The sequence below is a fragment of the Leptonychotes weddellii genome, chromosome 9, assembly GCF_054177405.1.
Source record: "Leptonychotes weddellii isolate Sample4059 chromosome 9, ASM5417740v2, whole genome shotgun sequence".
NCBI lineage: Eukaryota > Metazoa > Chordata > Mammalia > Carnivora > Phocidae > Leptonychotes > Leptonychotes weddellii.
The window spans coordinates 353,488-373,522 of NC_138377.1; the positions used below are offsets into that span (position 1 = coordinate 353,488).

The window sequence follows — 20,035 nt, forward strand, 5'->3', positions numbered from 1 at the left end:
CGCTCTTAATACAAATACCGAACGACAGAAAGGAAAGCATCTCTTAACGTCATTCTGTTATTCTGTTTTTTTGTAGACAACACAGAGTCAATGAGGAACCTTCCAGGATTCTGGATACCTAAGGATGTCTCATGGGAAAAGTTCCCCAAACAAGGCACACAGGTACGTTCACAACAATGTTCCCGATGTTCAAAGAAAGTCCACTTGTCAAAGTGTAATTCTAACTCTGGCCACATCCAAAGGACTGGGTGATGACACCAGATGGGTGAGGTCATAAACCCTCTGACCTATTTTCTTTGGCAGCAAACGTGTCCCCTGCCCAGTGGGACCCCCTCCGAGAGCGGACAGGAGATCCCAGGAAGGGTGGTGGGGTCTCAGGGCTGGGGTCCGGCGAGGGTCCCCGCCAGCACGTGGGCCTGGAGCATCTCTGGGACAGGCCTCCTGGCCACGGCCTCGGAGTCTCCTCTGTGCCTGGGCCTGTCACCACCCCAGCACCCCACCTCTACCCGCGAGACTGGGGCAGACAGGTGGACCCACAGGGCGTGGTCCCAGGCGAGCCCAGGTGTCACAGAGCGCGGGAGGGCAGGCGGGGGCTGGGGGGCCCCCTCCTCCTGCCTGGAGGTGGCTGAGCGCACGCTCCCCAAGGCTCTAGGAAGGGGCCCTGCTGTGAGGCCACAGTGTGGTTTTCTTTATTACCGAAAAGACTGGACTCTTGGACCGGGTCATACACACGTGTGGTTAGTAATTCCAAGGGCCTGCGACAGACCACGAGGCACCACAGCCTGCCCATCGCCCGAGACTGGGGGCCTGGGGGCCGGCCTTCTGAGGACCCTGCCTTCGATGTCCTGGTCAGCGTAGTTCTCGGAGCACAAACAGAGGATGCTCCCGGTGGGAACGTATTAAACAAAGGTGAACCCCCTGCGCTCAGATCCAGTATGGACAGTCCTGGGGTCCCAGAAATCTCTCCGGGCCTCCCCCCGCCCCACCATTCCTCTTCCACAGGACAGCTCCGCCCGCTTGGAGCTTTGCACCTGTGGACCCGGCGTGCGCTCTGGCACCTTCTTTCTCCGTGTGCACGCCTGCTCTTAGCCAGCAGCGTGCATGCTTGCATATGCCCGGCTCATTCTCCCGTTGGGGCACTTGGGCTGTTCTCACTTTGGGGCTATAATGGAGGGGCCCCTTTTTAAAAAGAGTTTATTTATTTGTTTGACAGAGAGCAAGAGAGCAAGAGAGCAGGAGCAGGGGCAGGGGTAGAGGGAGAAGCAGGCTCCCCACTGAGCAGACTCGATCCCAGGGCCCCGAGATCATGACCTGAGCTGAAGGTAGACGCTTCACCGACTGAGCCCCCCAGTGTCCCATCCGTACAGATTTTAGAACCAACTTGTCAGTTTCCAGGAAACAAGTTAGGGTTTTGATTGGGATCGCACTGAATCTACAGGTAAGTTTGAGAGAACCGCTATCTTTACAACGGGGAGTCTTCCAGTCGGGGACCTGGCATATTCCCCAGCTCAGTCCCTTACTTCTCTCCACAGTGGTTTGTGCTCCTCCGGGTACAGTCTGTGCATATTTGTAGCTAGATGCATCTGGTGCTGATGTTTTTGGTGCTTTGCAAATGGTATCATTAAAACATTTTAAAAAATTCTATACTGGCTTGTTACTTGTATATAAAAATAGGATTATCTGATTGATGGTCATGCCTAATTCTTCATTCATTTGACTCATTTATGTGGAGATTTGCTATGGATGGAATGGTGTCCCCCTCCGGTTCCTATGTTGCAGTCCTGGCCCCCAGTGGACTGTCTTTGGAGGCAGGGCTTTTAGGAGGTAATTAAGGTTGCAAGAGCTCCTAGGGTGGGCCCTGCTCCAAGGGGACCGCTGGCTTCAGAGCAGGACGGCTCTCTCTCATCCTCCCGCTCGCTCTGCACATCAGAACCTTCCCCATGGCCTTCCAAACTCTGGAACAGAGAGAAAACAAATCATGGCGGATCTAGGTCACCCATCTGTGGGTGACCATCCATGCCGGCTAGGACAAGATTCTTTGGATTTTCTACATTCAGAAACTGATCTTCTGGGAATAATGATCCCAATTCCTTTTGAATCCTTATACCTTCTACTTCTTTCCCTTGCCTGTTTGCCCCCAGGCCCTCCCACACGATGCTGGGTAGAAATCTGCCCCTAATTCCTGATCACGGGAGGCAGCTGGCACAGTTTCACTATGTCACTGCACACTGCAGGGTTTCCTGTAGGTTTTTTGTAAATACACCTCCCTTAGGTGAAGGGAGTCCCTTTGTTGTGTAGCGAAAAAAAAATGAGCCCTCCCCAAGGAGGTCTGGTCTTTGCCCCTGGGCCCTGGGAGGGGATCCCCAACCCCCTGGGATGTCCTGCCTGCCCGTGGGTGACTGTTGGCAGGGGGCCTTGGGCCATTTGGTGTGGAAGCCCCATGCGGGGGGGCGGGTGTGGCAGGGGGGCCGCCTGGACCTCGTCCCTGCAGGACTTTCACAGTAACAAGCCACGACGGCGAGTGTGAGTTGTCGCGAGCCTTTGTAGTGAGTTATTGAACCGAGGGTGGTCTTGGTGGCCCCAAACTTGCAGTGGGTGTCAGAGGTGAGGGGGGTGCTGTGGGCTGTTCCTAACCTTGCACTTGTATATTCAGTTTGCTCAGTATTTTACCATGAACGGGGGTTGAATGTTACCAGGGGATACTTCTCCACCTGTTGAGATTTCCAACTATTTTTTCATTTTGTTAATGTCATGAATTACTTGGTTTGGTTTGGAGTGTTAACCTTCTGTTTCCTGGAACAACCCTAACTTGGTTGCGCTTTATCTTCTTTTCTGTGTATTGTGGGACTTTGAGTTGCTACTATTGTTTGGAAGTTTCAAGTGTGGCTGTGAGAGCAATCAGCCTGTGATTCTTCCTTCTGGCCTCCTTTCTGGGTTTTATCGTTGGAGTTATGCCTATTTCCTCCATTTGAGTCATTTTAACACATTCCCGTTCACCTTGTCACTAATTCTCATGAATAAAATGATTGCTGTTTTTAAAAGTCTGAAAACTCCAATATCAGGATCACCCATGAGTCTATTATCTGTATGTTTTTTTCCCCACTTTTTGGTCTTGTGTCCCGGTATGCCTGTTAATTTTTCATTTTATGCTGGACATTTTGGGTGAAAAAGAGTGACAGGTCTGGAAGACAGACTTACTGCAGAGAATATTTTTTATTTCTGCCAGTCTGACAGCTGGAACACACGTGGCTCTTCTTCCCGGCTGAAGGCCCTTCCACCAGGGAAGGGCATTTTCTCTCTTTTGCTTTGAACTGTGTTAATATCCCTTGCCCAGTTTCTATTGGTTTGCTCATCTTGCTTTCATTTGCAGGGTATCTGTGTGTTAAGGAATTTAATCCGTGTGGCATATGGCTAGGAACAAAAGTTCCCCCAGCTTTTTCCCACTGTCAAACGAACATTTACATTTGTGCGAGTCGCAGCCCATCATCTGTGCCACCCCCAGCACTGCAGGAACCCAGGTGGACTTTCTACTTCTCCCCCTCCACTCCCCACATCTGATCTTAGCAGTCATGCTCTCCAAGCCCCACTCAGGACCTGCCCCTCTTCTGCCCAGCGTCCAGTGTCCAGTGGTCTCCATCCCCCACCCCTGCCATGTCACCTTCCCCAGATCCCAGGGCTCCTCCTCTCCAGCCTAGTCCCTTCCCTTTGGTGTCTGCACAGGGAGCCCACCTCACCTGGGCCTCTCCCAACACCACTTACCCCTTCGGTTGGTGCATAGCCCCAGCACATGACACAACAGAGCAGAGAGGCTTCTACTTGCTTAGGACTGCAGCCCTGGCCTGCACTCAAGCAATGTTGCTTGAATTAATGGAGTCAGGATTCTGTATTCTACTTAAGACCTTTGGAGAAATTATTTTCTAAGAAACCTCCCCTGCTTTGGACTTTTATGGTTTCATTTCTTTTCTTTTTTTTTTTTTATTTATTTATTTGAGAGAGAGAAAGAGATAGAGAGCATGAGAGGAGGGAGGTTCAGAGAGAGAAGCAGACTCCCCGCCGAGCAGGGAGCCCGATGCGGGACTCGATCCAGGGACTCCAGGATCATGACCTGAGCCGAAGGCAGTCGCTTAACCAACTGAGCCACCCAGGCACCCGGTTTCATTTCTTGCATGTAAACCTGGGAAGTCCCTGTACTGACCCCAGGCTGTCCAGAGAGCTTCTGCCCCCTCCTCCTCTCCCCTCCAGCCCACTGTTCTGATTCCCCTTCCTAACGTCCCTCCCCTCCCCTCCCCCTGCTCTCACTTCCACCCCCCCTTCTCTTCCTAACATCCCCTCCCCTCCCCTTCCTTACCCCCTCCGTCCCCTCCCCTCCAGCCCACCGCTCTCCCACCCTCACTCCCCCTCCTAACGTCCGTCTCCCTTTCTCCCCCTCCCTTCCATCCCGTCCCCTCCCCTCCAGCTCACCGCTCTGACTGCCCCGCCTTCCCTTCCCAATCCTCTCCCGCCAAGCCACGCCCCGCCCCGCTAGCCCTGCGCAGGCGCGCTGAGGCCGCGCGCGGAGACCTGGGAGCGGGCGGGGGCGGGGTGGCCAGGGCGCGGGCCCCAACGGCCAACGCGGCCGCGCGGGAACTCGCGCGCCAGGCCCCGCCCGCGGTTTGAACCGGAGGCCTCGCCCCCGCGTTCGGCCAATCGGCGGGCGGGAGGGCCGGCGCCGTGGCGACCCTTTGTGGGCGCGGAGCCGCCCGGCCCCGCCCCGCCCCGCGCGGCCCCGCCCCTCCCTCGGCGGCGGCGCGGGCGCAGACGGCGGTGGCGGCCAGGTGAGCGTCGCGGCGCGGGCGGCGGGCTTTGTGCGGCAGAGGCGGGCCGCCCTGGGCGCCCCGGGGGTCGGGGGGCGCGGCGGGGGGGGGTCGGAGGCGCGGCGGAGGAGGGGGCGCGACGCGGGGCGGCCGGCCGGCCGGCCTGGCGGGTCTTCCGGCGCCCGGGGACTCCCGGTCGTGCGGCCACAGCCCGGACTTCGGCTGTCCGGCTCTCTCTGAAGCTCAGAGCCGTGGTTGGCCCCGGGCTGGAAGCGCGCTGCGGGCTCCCTGGAAGGGGAAGCGCGCCAGCCGGGGCCGTGGGCTGCGGCGCGACCCCCCAGGAAGCCCCTCCGCCTCCCCACCTGGGACCCGGGTCGGCGCCGCCTGCCGAGCCCCGCGTGCGGCCGGCCGGTGTTTCCAGCGCCGACCAGAGGGCCCCGCACTGCCCTCCGCGCCCTCCCCCCTCCGCGGGGACCTGTGGTGCCCGGGCTCCCGGGTCTTCGTCCTGCTCTGCATTCCTGGCACTGAGTGCGTGGTGCGTTCTAAGTCCTTGAGCGAAGCTGGGTTTTGCTGGTACTAGAACGCCTTCCACAATGGAGGGGCACCGTTCTCTGGAACCCTGGAGGGCCGCACGGTCTCTGCTGCGGGCTGCAGGCCTCTGAGTGTTCACTTTGGCTCCTTTTCCTTTGTTTCTGGGTTTTAATTGCTTTGAAAAGGAACGTTAAGGATTGAAAAGGAACGTTAAGGATATTTTGCAATGGTTTCCGTCCCCCGTACTCGAGTGGACCCAACTTCTCTTTAAGCTGGCTAGGGAATATCGGGGAGCAAATGATGACAGCCTTGGGTGGTCTCCCGCCCTGCCTGCCTCCTGTGCAGTCCAGCTGAAGCTGCCCAGTGCCCTGGAGATGGACATCGGGGAGGGCAGTGGGGAGTGAGGACAGGAGAATTCCCAGACCTGACTGGTAAACCATCTTCAATGGGCTCCTTGTGCCCTGCTGCCCTGCCACTCAGGTGTGTGGGAGGGAGCCGTGCTGTCACTAGGAAAAGTATCAGAACCTCTCTTCCAGAAGTCCGAGGCAAGCTTAACTCCACATTTTCAAAAGCTTACTGTCTGCAAAACAGGATTACCAGGAAAAGAGCTTACCAGGTAATAGTTTGCTGGGAGATGCTCTGGTCCCAATGGAGGGTTTCCCAACTCCGTTGCCTCTTCTGGTGACCCTTGCGTTGCATGCACAGGACAGCAGGACTGAGTTAACTGTTTTTTAAAAGAAGAGAAAAAATGCCTGCTTACAAAATTAAGTTTAATGTCTTACACACTTTCTGCACATAACTTTATTTTCAAATTTTGCCATGTTTTACAGCTGAAGTTGAAATTCAGAATGAAGTCAGTTATGACCTTTTTCTAGAAAGAATGGCAGGTTTTATCTTGGAAAGAGGGCTAGGAAGTTTTTTCCAGCTTCCTAAGGGAACATGTTTCCAGGCAGAGAAAGCTTGTGTATTTCATTCCAAGTAACAAAAGTACCTGAAACGCACTTTTTAGTAATAGCTTAAGGGAGATTTCAAGACAGTGAAGATGAACCCCCACAGGTGGACTCCAAAGCAGCCCTTCTCAAGACTTTGGCACACTTGCTCTGTCTTCCCGTTTTCCTTTGATGGGGTATTTCAGAGACAGTCTGATCATGTGACAGAAACAGAGTTCACGTGGATTTGCCTGAAAAACCTGAGTGTCACGAGCATGCTTGGTGGTGGCTGAAGGTCGTGGTGACAGGTCAGGTCAGAGCCGAGTCTGTCTCCTGCTCTCCAAGCTCTTCTGCTTGGAGTCTGGGGATTGCTGGCCACCGGATGTGAGAGCAGCTGCAGGAGAGGGAGAGGCCACTTGCCGTGAACCGTGGGGAATCTGCCAGGCCGGGGTCCAGTTTGTCTTGGGAGTGCCCTGATGGGACCGGCACAGTGCCCCTCCCTGGCTCCACCCACCACAGGGGACCCTCAGTCTTTCTGTCTTCTCCAGTTTTCTCTGTTTGGTCAGCCCTTGGTCTGGAGGCTGTTGTGCTCTGACCAAGAGCTGAGCACTAATGGCCTGTTTGTCCACTGACTTTGGAGGGTTTTGAGCGAAACACTGTTAACCCTGAGGGGTTGATGGGACTTAACTCTGTAAGACCTTCCGGCCATCTGTGGAGTGGATGGAGGTGCGTAATACCGAACGCTTTTTTGTTCAGAACTGAACGGTGAGTCAGGCTCTGCAGTTACGACAGCCTGGGAAGTGTGGGGTCTTGTGTGCTGTGCTCGAAGGGTCAAGCACCCCAGACCACCATCCTGGGCTGCCCAAATAGCTGTGCTTGGGGGAATGTGTGCCCACCCCTGCTGCCTTCAGAACCGTACTCTGTGCTGACTTGGTCCCAAACACAAATGTCTGAGGAGGGTGATCCTTACCGGCCACCTTCAGCCTGGCGCATCACCCCGACACGGCTCTGGTGACAGCACCTGGGCTCGCGTGATTGGATGCGCTGACCTTGAGCTACTCCGTCTCAAGTCCTAAGTCTGCCAGCATTTTCTTGTACTGAGTGCAACAAAAATTAACAGTTGCTCAGGGTTTGGGACATTTGAAGGGAATAATTAGAATGGCTTTGAACATACTTGTCCTAGCATGCGGAATGAGATCCAAGCACTTAGTGATGCAGGGGAGGCAATATCTAAAATGGTTTAGATTTAAACTAATGTGGTGGCCTCCCCCGCCATCAACTTGTTTATGTATTTTCTTTATAATCAAGGTATCATTTATTTCATACAATGCAACGAGCAGTTACTAGTGGTGCATTTCAGGGAATCTGACAAATACCATGCTCCTGTCTAGATGGGGTGAATTTCCATCATCCTGGGGAGTTCTTGACGACCCTACTCCTCCGCTGGTAACCGTTCTGCTGTTCTACAACTTAGGTTAGCTTTACCTCTTCTAGAAGTTCACATAAATGGAATCATATGGTACCTATTTCTTTGTTTCTGCTTTGTAATTAGGCATAGTATCTGAGGTTTGCCTATGTTGCACAGATCGGTGTGGATTTGCTGGGTAGTGTTCCATTGTCATACACACCCCAGCTTACCCATTTGACTTGCTTATTTTGAATCTGAAAATAATGTTTACATCCAGGGTGGTGAAACAGGTTAATGGCAGGGGCCTGGAAGATGGAGCTGGGGTAATGGCTACAGTGGAGAGGAACTTAGCAGCAAATGTGAAAAAATCCCTACAGAAAAGCCTGGTGCAGGGCGAATTGATGGCGCCTTCCTAGAGAGCAGCTTGATGGTGTGTATCACGTGCCTTACAAATGCTCCTGCTTTGCCCTAGTAGAACCTCTGCAGAGCCAAGTACTGCCAATATCAGAACCTAGAGTCAGAACCCAGCATCACTAACTGGGGAGATCGTGAGTGGTGTAAAGGCAGGGAATAAGGCTCAGTTCCTTGTGAGTTTATACCTGAGGGTCACCGCCAGGCTATCGGAAGTGACGGTCAGCTTTTGCGTGTGGTGGAAAGTGTGATAAGCAAGAAAAGCAGAGCTCGCAGTGAGCTCTCATGCACAGAGAAGAGCCTGCTTAGGGAGATGCTAGGAAGGACCCGCGTCCTAACTGGTTCTCTGAGGGGTCGGTCACAGTGATTTTTGTCTTGTACTTTCTGATGCTCTTCCCGGTTATGTACAGTAAGCTGCGGAAACCAATGAAGGCACCTGTGGGAGAAGAGCAAAGACTGTTTACTGGAAGCACCTGCAGCCAGGGAGTGGGCCACCTCCTGGCTTGCGGACAGACACTTGGGGACAGGCAGGGGAGTGGCAGCACTGCCGGCTGGAACCGGCTTCCAGGGCCCCTGATGGGGGCTGCAGGCTGGGGAGGCGAGCAGCCCTTGTGGTTTCGTGGGCAGCACGTTTGGATTTTTCTAGGAAGTGGGGACAAATATTAGGGCAGCCATCGGTTATTGATGAAGCCCTGGGCCCTTGGGGTGACTGTTACAGACGTCATCGGCTTCCTGGGTTGTCATGGAGATACAAGTCTTGACTTCCTGGTCTGTGTTAATCTTAAAAATGAAAGTCAGTTATTTTACTAGCGAAAATGGATTTATTTGGGTGAAAAATTAGTGAAGAACACCTCATTTAGAATGGCCTCAGGAGGCCGGCAGGAGCAGCGCTGCCGCCCCCCACTCACTGACCACAGCAGACCCAACAGGAAGACACGCCCCTTGCCCATGGATACTATGTTACCTTCCCAGCAGGACGAAGGAAGGTTTCCTCCTGCCCCGGCAACAGCCCAGCCAATGGGAGACAGTCCCGGCTCAGCCAATCACAGGTGGTCCAGCCTAGCCAATAAGAGACTGCCCCAGCCCAGCCAATGAGAAACCTCTATGAGCTCTCAGTTTACTCCAACGGCCTTTCCGTTTACAACAGCCCCACTCCCCGCCCTCCAGAAAAGCGCCTCCTGTGCGATGTTCTCGGGTTTTTCCGTAGCTTGCTTGTCCTGCATTGAAACTCTGTTATTCCCAGATAAATCCGTCTTTTGCTGGCGAAATAACTGGTAGGTTTATTTCTAAGGTTAACAGGACGTGCACGCTCCGGCGAAACCATAGGCAAATCCAACGAAGGCGAGTAAGGAGGGAGCTGGAGGAAACGAAGTCCCTTGGAGAAATGCGGGAGCTCGGGGTGCTGAGGGTTTCCCACTGGCTGAGTTGCGGTGTCGGTTTCCTGTGGGAGATGCAGGGTGCGTATTTCCGGGGGGGGGGAGGCTGTCATTGCCATGAGTGGTACTGGCTCCCGGTTCTAGCTTCTCCATTTTAGGAGGCTTGCCTTTATTAATTTTCCTGGCTGGTTGCTGCAGGTTAGGGGTTGGCGTCCTGGATGGATCTAGCTGGTACCCTGTGTATGTTCATTCTTTCAAAGCAAATACTAACAGGGGCCCTCCCCAGGCTTTTCCTGATGTGCTGTGTTCCTAGTGCTGTCTCGGGCTGTTGTTAACAGGAGCAGCTGTGGCAGGCCCTGAATTCAGCCTTGGTGCGGGAGACTCCCGCTGCACTGACCACGCGCAAGCTCATGTCTTGGGCTTTCCTCGAGGAAAGGGAGATGGGGCCCCAGGGAGTTGGGTGCTTGGCGTGGCGTCTTGAGCTATGTGAGCTGTGGGTCTCTCGCTGCTCCCAGCGGCCCTGGTGTTGCTAACCGACCTCGCTATGCAGGGCTCGCAGAAAGGATGGCTCTGAGTCATTCTCTTGGTAACTTGGGCTTCATTATGTTATTTGAGTGAGTTTCGTTGGGCTCTAAATTAAATCGGTTGTCATACAGAGTTGGGATTTTAGATTTGGTTGAAAAGAGGTACTAAAAGACGAGTAAAGTGACTTGCCACAGAGGAACCCTGAAGACTTAATTTTTTTCCCCAACACAGTGTATCTTGTAGTTTGACAATTTCATATTAATTCTTCATATACTCATCAGTTTTAAGCAAGTGATTTTTACACAAATATTGACAGAAAAAAGCTTCTGTAAAAGTTGAATTTGCAGCCACAACAAAACCCTTGAATCCTTTGCTACCAGTAGTGAGTGAAATCTTTTTCATGTGTTTTGGTGGTAAACCTGTTTATTCATTTGTTTAAAAATAGTCGATAAGTCAGTGTGTGGCCGGTGTTCCGGTAGAAATGGCGGTGGTTTCAGGCCTCAGAGTTGGTAAGTCACACCTGTTTGCTGTTCTGGGGAAAGTAGTCTGGGAGGGGAATAAGCTACAGTCACTTAGTGTTTTAAAGCTTTTAGTTTGAAATAACTACAGATGCGCAGGCCACTGTAAAGAAATGACGTGGAGCTACAGTGTTGACATTTAAATGGACATGCAGACACACGTGTCTTCCGTGTGACCATAGAGCTGAGTGATCCTATGTGCACACACGTGGTTCTGTGCGGTCAGAGCACAAGCATAGCTTCATGGACCCACTACACCCACCTCCTATCTAGGTCATGTTAGAATGTTCTGGAAATGTATGCCATATGCAACAATTTGAGATGGGCTTTCTCGCTCCGCATAATTCCCCTAAGACCCCTCCAGGTGTGGGTGTCTCTGGGGCACGCTGCCCTCCTGCTGAGTGGCAGTGTGGGACCGGTGCCCCGAGTGTGTCAGACGCTCCCTGGTGCTGGGCTTTGTCTCCACTGGGTCATTATGTGGGTAGAGCTGCTAGGAACATTCTTGTGCAGGTTTTGGCATGAATGTTGGCTTTCATTTCTTTGGGATAAATGCCCCCAAGGTCACTTAATTTTAAAAATTTCTTAAAATGTTAAACGTATGGGGGTGAGATCTATGACATCGAAAGGAAACCCCAGGGACAGGGGTCCTTTCTCTTTCTATCTAACGGTGGGGCTGGCAGGAGTGAGTCCTCAGAGGGGCTCCTGGCGGGGGTGCAGAACTTCGGGGGCCTGAGTGCGGACAGCACAGGCACCACCCCCGCCCCAGCCTGGTTCTCTGGGGGCCCCTGGGCACACCAAAGTAATAGGCCAGCAGCAGTCACAGAGAGCCACTGGATTGATTTTTCTAAAAAAAAAAAAAAAAGCAAAAAAAAAAAAAACCTAAAAATTTACAAATTTAAAAGACTAATCCTCTTTATGAATAACTCAAATTACTTGAAATAAGGGGCGCCTGGGTGGCTCAGAAGCATCTGCCTTCTGCTCAGGTCATGATCCCAGGACCCTGGGATCAAGTCCCCACATCGGGCAGGTGGGGAGCCTACTTTTCCCTCCCCCTCTGTTGCTCCCCTTGCTTGGGTTCGCTCTCTCTCAAATAAATAAATAAAATCTTTTTTAAAAAGTTACTTGAAATAAAAATGTTTAGCTACTTTATGAACTTGAGGAGAGAGAAACTTGATGCATTAAGGCTTACCTTTGTTCTAGAAAGGGTAGACCTCACACGCTGCTTATGGTATGCCCTGAGAGTCGGCTCCGGAGCCCTCCTGGTGCCTGGCCAGGTGCTGCAGGTACCAAGCTGGGGCCCCAGACCCTTCCTGCTCTGCTTTTTAATTCTCCAGAGATCTCTCAACCTAGAATCAGTTCAAAAGAACAGTTTGCTCCTGTTTTGGCTTCTGAGAGCAGACATCTAGTGAGCCTGCTCTGGTATATGAGACCGGTGCCACCCCAGAGCCTCCAGGTGCATCCTAACCTGCCCCAAGGTGTCTGGTCCTCCAGGTTGGAATGGCGGCTGGCCTCGGAGTCCCCACCTGTGCCCAGTGAGGCGGAGTCCAAGCTGTACCTTGGAGGAGGGGGGACACAGTTGTCTAGGGAATCGGCCCAAGTGTCGTTCCTCCCCCGCCCTCCCCAGCCAGATGTGCTGCCAAGACCCTGGGCTGTGAAGGCTTTGGCCCTCTGGACCCAAGGGGCACATTTCGGCAGGGCTGTGGCAGGAAAGCCCTGACGGGACAACGGCTGCCCGTGGCGGGGACCCCTGGTCGTCAGCTTGGGGGCACAGGCTGGGGGGCAGCAGGCAGGCCAGCACCTGTCCCGTTTCCCCCATGCTCTCCTCCCTTGTAGGCACCAATGCCCAGAATTTGGGTGTAGAGTTTCAGCCTTGCTCTGTACAAGTGTATTTCCTGTATTTGTAGTCCATTTGTCTTTTCTGATGGAGATGGGGGCAGGGAGTGCTTTAGAGCTCTGTCGTGTGTCAGAGCCCTCCCTTGCAGAAACTGGAGCTCCATGTGCCCCCGGGACCCCAGCGGTGGCGTTACCGCAGCCAGGCCCCCTCCTACACCCGCCTTTGACAGTTGCCAGACTGAGTCTCGGGCAGGGTCTGCTGGGGACTCTGGAATGTGCTAAATGGCATCCTCCTTGCTTTCCACAGGGCACGATGTTTGCACGAGGCTTAAAGAGGAAAAGCGCCGAGGACGGGGAGGACGTGGAAGGAGGCCTGGCAGGTGCGCAGGCCACGCCTTCCTACAGCCTGCAGCGCCAGTCGCTCTTGGACATGTCCCTGGTCAAACTGCAGCTGTGCCACATGCTGGTCGAGCCCAACCTCTGCCGCTCGGTCCTCATAGCCAACACAGTCCGGCAGATCCAGGAAGAGATGACCCAGGACGGGGCCTGGCACGCGGTGGCGCCCCAGGCGGCAGGGCGGGCGCCACTGGACTGCCTCGTCTCCACTGACATCCTGTGCCGCTCGGTGCGGGAGCCGGAGGGGGAGCGCCCTGCCCCTGACGCAGGAGGTGGCCACACGCCAGACCTGGTTCCGGGACTTGCCACGGTCCCGTCTGCACAGGCCCTGAGGAGCCCGCAGAGCGGCCTCTGGGAAGTGGACAGCTCTCGAGAAAACAGAGGAGGCTTTCAGAAGTCCCTGGATCAGATATTTGAAACGCTGGAGAATAAGACGTCTGGTTCTGTGGAAGAGCTGTTTGCAGACGTGGACAGCTCCTACTACGACCTGGACGCGGTGCTCACGGGGATGGTGGGCAGCACCCAGTCGGGCCATGGCAGCGGGCTCCAGGCCTTCTCCTCCACGACCGCGCCGCCTCCCAGTTCCAGCTGCAGGTCGGATCTGGGTGAGCTGGACCACGCGGTGGAGATCCTGGTGGAGACTTGAGAGGGCAGCTGTGCCCTGATGGGACACGTCGCGGATGGATTCATAAGGCATCCGGAGTGCTTGGCCTGTGATGCTTGCTGCCCTGCATCTGCGGGCTCAGCACCTGGTTTGTCTGTGATGAGGGGAACGTTCCAGAACAGCATCCAGTTGCTCTCTCCCATTTCTCCCCAAGGGGGCTAGGCGGTTTTCCTTCGGGCTGGTCATCTGGGCCAGTCTGACATCCCGCTGGCCTTGGGCACTCGTCCCCTCTGTCCTGCTGCAGCTCTGTGGAGGGCTCGAGTTGCCAGCTCTGTATCCAGCCTGGTTTAACTTTAGATAGGTGAATTTTTTTAAATTAAGTTTTACATGTTTTGGGCAATATTTTGTCTTAAGATATATTTTTTAAACTTTTTATACTTTTATCTTTTTAGATTTTTTCAGCTATTTTCTTAAAAGTATATTTTTTCTATAAACATTTTCTGCTGCTACATTAGAAACTTATAACCTAAACAGTTGCAGTTGGTGTATTTCTTTTTTTAAGGTTTAAGTAAGGACTTTTTTTACATGAAGCTTCACTCCATGTAGCATACCCAGGTCATGAATTTTCACTTGACGTTTGTGTGAACCTTTTCCTGTCCTCTGTGACGATTAGAGCACCTTGCATAGCCCCACCTTTTATTCTTGAGTGTCATTACCAGATCTGCTGTGCCAGCCCTGTCTTCGTTAGAGTTACGTGGGGATTTCAGAAGGTTTTATTTATGCCTATTTATATGTATATGTTGGAGGCGAGGGTCAGATCCTGTCACTCGGTCAGATTGTGGGCACCCCAGGTGTCTCAGGCGGTGCCTTCAGAGGATCTGACTCTCTGGGCCCCGCTTGTGTGGTTTTTCCCAGCACGATGGGCCTCTCCCCGGAAGATGCTGCCCCCCAGCGTGCCTCACCACTGTAGAGGGCCTCCGATTGGTATGGACATTAATCAAGGGAAACCTCACTAAAATGGAGTGGGGAGGCCTGAAGAGGGGGCTCTCACTCCGTCCCACTGGACATCAAGGATTGTCAATCACAGACCCAACAGAAGAATCCTCAACAGGAAAGAGTCAGTTGCAGGCCCCACAGGAAAAGGTGCACATTGCATCTCCCACGAGAAACTACCGGCCCCAGAACCTCAGCCAGAGACAAGCCCTCATCACCCAGGACTCCCGCTTCTCTCCAGTGCACTTACGTTCCAAACAGCCCTTCCAGCTTCCTCCTTTCTCCATAAATAATGTTCCTCTCATTTGTTTGTTGGACTTGCGTATGGTTCTGCCGTAGCAGGTTGCAATTCTGTTATTCCTGAATAAACCCATTTTACTGGTAAAAAGGTCAACACTAGCCTAGCTGCTGGACGCACATTTGCTGGGCTGGTGTGCACAGAGGCCACCGTGTGCCAGGTGTGTGTGGAAAGGACGCTGGACTGGAGAGTGCCCACGCTTGCTTTGGTGCTGGGACAGAACCGTGAGGTGAAGTCTAGAATTAAATCTGGACACTCATCATCGTATGACTTCTCAATCCTGAGGGTGGTTGACAGTGGGGTTGGCGGAACAGTGCTGCGGAAGTGAGCTTTGGGGTACCCTGTGTGCTGCCTGTGACCCTGCCCTGGACACTGGGAACACCCACACCTTTTTTATTTTTTCACTGGTTTACAAGTAAGCCTACACTCTCCGCCCCACCCCTGCCCATCTCTTGCTTCTCGCGCTTTTTCTTCTTTACCCAGCCTTTAGCCAAAACAGTCTGTTTTCTTTCCTGCATAAGACCTTTCTTTAGTATCAGCCATGTACCATTGCTTTATTAAAAATTACCCAGCAAACAAAATGGAAATGTGTTCATTATCAGCTACAACATAATCCTCGAGTGGCTTATCTGTTTCACTTGGATGTGTTAAATTGGCACTTTGCCAACCACACAGGCTTCGACGTTCAGCACCCGCTTCTGCCCCAGTTGTGGGGCCGGGGGGAGGGACAGTGCCCTGGAGGGGCCAGCAGCAGGCTGAGACTTCCACGGACGGCTTCCTTCAGATTCTGAACGTACTTTTTCCTCGTGGAAATAGTCCATGTGTCTTAATAAACAAGAAGCTTGAAGCAGTGTGAAAAATCAGTAAAAGGACACCTCATTTAGAACGGCCTCAGGAGGCCGTCAGGAGCAGCGCTGCCGCCCCCCACTCACTGACCACAGCAGACCCAACAGGAAGACACGCCCCTTGCCCATGGATACTATGTTACCTTCCCAGCAGGACGAAGGAAGGTTTCCTCCTGCCCCGGCAACAGCCCAGCCAATGGGAGACAGTCCCGGCTCAGCCAATCACAGGTGGTCCAGCCTAGCCAATAAGAGACTGCCCCAGCCCAGCCAATGAGAAACCTCTATGAGCTCTCAGTTTACTCCAACGGCCTTTCCGTTTACAACAGCCCCACTCCCCGCCCCCCAGAAAAGCGCCTCCTGTGCGATGTTCTCGGGTTTTTCCGTAGCTTGCTTGTCCTGCATTGAAACTCTGTTATTCCCAGATAAATCCGTCTTTTGCTGGTGAAATAACTGGCAGTTTTATTTTCAAGGTTAACAAGTACCTTGTGTCTTTATATGATTTCTTTAAAAATTACATTTTCAGGCTCAGTGGCTGCAGCGCCCATTTGCCCTGGAGCAGTTCAGAGAACCCGTGCGCTCAGGACGGCCGGCCGAGCAGGGCCTCCGGCTTGGGGGTCCCCACCTCGCTGACACAGCTGCTCCTGCCGGCCGCCCTTCCTTTCCCCCTTTGCTCTCCTGTTGTCTCCCAGCTGTCCGCTCCCATTCCAGGGACTCCCACCCGTGGGACGCCTCACGCCCACCTGGTGGCCTGGCTGCCCTGGGCAGGGCCAACTCTGCAGGCCCTCTGTCATCCCAGCCAGGCTGGCTGGTGGGCACCTGACCGCAGATGGCCCTGGAAACACGTGAGCGCCTCCAGAGAGGGGCAGAGGCAGGTGGCCAGTTGCCGAGGATGCATTCCACCTGCACGTGCAGGACTCCGGCCGTCCCAGCGCCGCTGTCGGCCACAGCATGCTAAGGCTCCTGTCCTCACCCCACCTCTCCTGCTGCCTCTCCGGTGGGGCAGGGGAGCTCTGCGGTTCTGGGCTCTGGGCAGGGGAAGCCGGGTTTGAGGGCAGCGGGTCTCGGCTGCATGTTCCCTGCTGCTCCCGAGCATGGCTGAGCCTCTGCCCGCCCTCCTCAGCCAGGACGGGCCTCGGGTATGCCTGCCACCCCGCTGCCCCTGCTGTCTTGGCTTGTGGCTCCCAGGGCGGGCGGGGGCCCTGCCGCTGTCCCCCGGAGCCTGGGGGAGGGGAAGCAGGTTTGAGGGATGACAGCCGGCCTGTGAAAAATTCCAGAGGGGCCTCGCCCTGACAGCCCCGAAGGTCACACGAAGGTCGCACGTTGTGGCCGCCGATGGACCTTATGTTGGAAGAGCCTCTGAACCAGCAGTCGTAAACGTACGTGGAATTGTCTTTCTGGATAGCAAGTGATGGGATGACAGCTTTGTCACAGGGCTCGGGGGTTAAGAAGTGCAGTCGAGAGGCCCCGTGGGAGCGTGGAGACAGGCAGTGGTTAGTCAGAGCGCCGCTTTCCTGCAGTTTGTGACGTTTCTTGCTATCGCCTTTTTAAATTCTTGGAAACTGTTTCTTTTCTCGTTCTGTTCTCTTTTTGTGGCTAATTTTGTACTTGTAGTTTTGTAGTCTTTGGGGAAAAAAGCCCCCCAGTCTATAAACTGCAGCGGGGCGCTCCTTGGGGAGGTTAGCGAGCTCACTGACGGGGTGGGGGCCTGGGGCTGTCGCCCAGCAGCGCAGTGTGGCCTTCTCTACCTGCGCTGGCCTTGTCGTCCCTGGGGCACTGCCCCTACATGGAGGCCAGCGTCGGAACGGCCGTGGGCGGCACCTGCTGCGCATGTCGGAGCCGGCTGAGCTGAGCCTAGCGGGGTGGCCGGGCGCTGGGCCCGAGGAGGTGCTGCTCCATGGGGGCCCCACCTACCGGATGGCAGATGAGCCAGGGCCGAGAGCCGGGCACAGGCCCGGCTGTGCTTCCTGCCCCTGCACTGGAGGGGCCAAACCCCTGGAAGCCAGCCTCCAGAGGGCCTCTGGCCGGGGTCTCGCTCTTCTCCCGCCTAGGCTACCGGCCTGAGAGCGTCATCAGCACCGAGGCCCCAGATGCAGGACAGCCCCCTCCCGGGGAGGGCACAACAAGGAAGGGAGCCTGCGTCCACGGTGGCCCCGAGCAGCTGCTGAGCACCCCGAGTCTCCTCATGCTGAGGGGGCCTCTCTGCCCTGTGTCCCGGGATCCACCCAGCCCAGGGCCAGGGGTGGGGCAAGGTCAGGGGCCTGGCCCAGTTCTTCAGCCAGCGCCTGTCTGCCCAAAGCCCAGGCCTCACGGTGAGGACGGAGACGTGGGTGAGCTCCCTGTCCGTGGCCCTGCTGTGGGGGCCCGCCCAGCCGGATAGGGAAGGCTCCCCGGGGAGGCTGGTCGGCACGCGTGCACGCGGATGGGGGCGTGCGTGTGCTTACTGGAGGAGGCACGGAGAGGATGATTCCCCGGGGGTGGTTTGGGGTTTGCCTATGTGTTACTGGACTACTGTTCACGTGCCCCAAATTCATATGTTGGAATCTAACTTCACTGTGCTGGCGTGAGGAGGGGCCCTCCGGGAGGTGCCCTCATGATGGGCTCGAGCCCCTGTCAGAGGAGATGTGACAGCTTGCTTCCCGGCTGCCCTCTGCCCCGCAGACGCACAGCGAAGGCAGCCGTGAACCAGGAGAGGCCCGCGGCGACTCCCCGCCTGCAGCACTGTGGGAAGGAGCTTGTCCAGGCTCGCGCGTGGTGGCGCTCTGTTCTAGTGGCCTGAGCCCGCTGAGACACAGCTGAGACACAGTGTCCCCTCCGGCGCCCGCCCCTCCTGTGGGCTGCCCCCCTACCTGGTCCCCGCCCACCCAGTGCCCACCCACGGGGTCCCCGCCGAGTTTCAGAAGCCACCTGCACCGGGAGCTTGGTGCTCAGAGCCCCTGCTTCAGCCCTGGGTCGTCCTTGCAGACAGACCCGGTGGCCGGCTTTGAGGGGCTCCGATGACAGGGAACGGCCCTGCTGAAACCCTGCCCACCGGGCCCCCACCTGCAGCCGAGGGGCTTGCGCTGCTTGCTGCAGGCCAGCCTGGGGACGGGGGCACGATGACTCTCAGGGAGGGGGGCCTCTGGCCACGGAGAAAGGTCCCCTGTAAGAGTGGACACAGACACACTCTAGAGCCAGGGAACCGGCCTGGTGCCTGTTGCCAGTGGTGACCAGCTGTGAACCGTCTTGTTTCTTCCTTAAAGAAGCTTAACGCAGGTCTGAGATGTGGAGACGTTTTGCCTGTAAATACATATGAAACTTCAGGACTGCAATCCCGTGTCGTGGTCAGAAAAGGAACACTAATTCCTTCCCACCGGCCGACACGCAGTCATACTCACGTGTCCCCACTGTCCTTTCCCTGTACCTTTGTCAGCGGGGTGCCACACGCAGCCGAATCGGGGGGAGGGCGGGTGACCGGCTGTCGGGGCGCATCTGGCTCAGTCCCAGGTGCGCGTTACCACAGGCCTCCGCATCCAGGACTGGGCCCTGGCTCCCCTCGTTGGCTTCTGCTGTCCTCACTTCCTTTCTTCTACTTTCTTTGAACCTAAATCTCTCTCTTGCCAGCACACGACAGCCTTGCTCATGGCTCTTATGCTCGCCTCCTTCCCCGACCCCGGCCCGCGGTCACGGTGGCCCCTCCAGCGTCTCTCTCATGGTGTCCCACCTGTGTCCTCCCCGTGTGGCCGCATCCTCCCCGCAGGGCCGCTTACTGGACTGGTCCAGGCACTCGGACGCGGCCTCCAGCCTGCGGGCGCCAGGGGCCAGAGCCCTGCACGGCGGCCGAGGCCTCCGCCGGCCTGCGTCTGAGCCGTCCGGACATGCGGAGCTCCCTGTCCCTCCAGGCTGGGCTCCTGCAGGCTCAGAGCGCAGGTCTGGTCTTCTTCCAGTGGATCCTGCTCTGGGCCGCCGGTCTGTGGCTCTCGTCAGCGTCGGAGAGTTCTTAGCCATTCTCTCCTCTGGGGTTCTGCTTCTGGGCCTCTGATGATGCAGGGGCACATCGCCTGGCGCAGCCCCCGGGTCCTGGGCACCCCGTCCTGTGTCTTCTCCCTCTTTCTGTCCCTCTGCGTCCTGCTCAGATGGTTTCTACTGACCGGTTCGCGATCACGGACTGTTCGTGTCGGGTCCGCCGTCGGGCCCTTCTCAAGAATGGCTCGCGGGTGGGGTGACAGTGTTCATTCCTGGCGCTTCCGTTTTGTTCTCTTGTGTGATTTCCGCGTCTCTCCCGTGTGTGCTCCCCTTTCCCACTGGATCCTCACCACTTCGTCCAACGCCATTTTACGGTCTCGGACCTGCACCGTTTGGGCCATCTCTGCCTCTGCTCCTGTCCACCAGGGATCAGGGGTTCTCGCATTTTCGTGGTCTTGCCATGTCTTGCTGACTGCGAAGCACTCGGTAAGAGAACAGCGGAGACTGAGGTCCATAGCGAGGAGCCGTCAGGTTCCTGGAGGGGCTGAGTCTTCGCCCGCCATCGGGCTGGGCCCAAGCCCTGCTGCAGCTCCCAGAGGCTTCCCGCGTCTCCAGGTGCCGGCAGGGCTGCTG

General features: G+C 55.6%; 1 protein-coding gene across 1 annotated transcript; it reads left to right on the forward strand.

The window, feature by feature from the left end:
* The first annotated feature begins 4,686 nt into the window (after positions 1 to 4,686).
* Positions 4,687 to 15,196, forward strand: CDCA4 (cell division cycle associated 4). The gene is made up of 2 exons (XM_081829801.1): positions 4,687 to 4,814; positions 12,632 to 15,196. Exon 2 carries the CDS (start codon positions 12,638 to 12,640, stop codon positions 13,364 to 13,366), a length of 729 nt encoding a protein of 242 aa, XP_081685927.1. The 5' UTR covers positions 4,687 to 4,814; positions 12,632 to 12,637; the 3' UTR covers positions 13,367 to 15,196.
* The last annotated feature ends 4,839 nt before the right edge of the window (positions 15,197 to 20,035 follow it).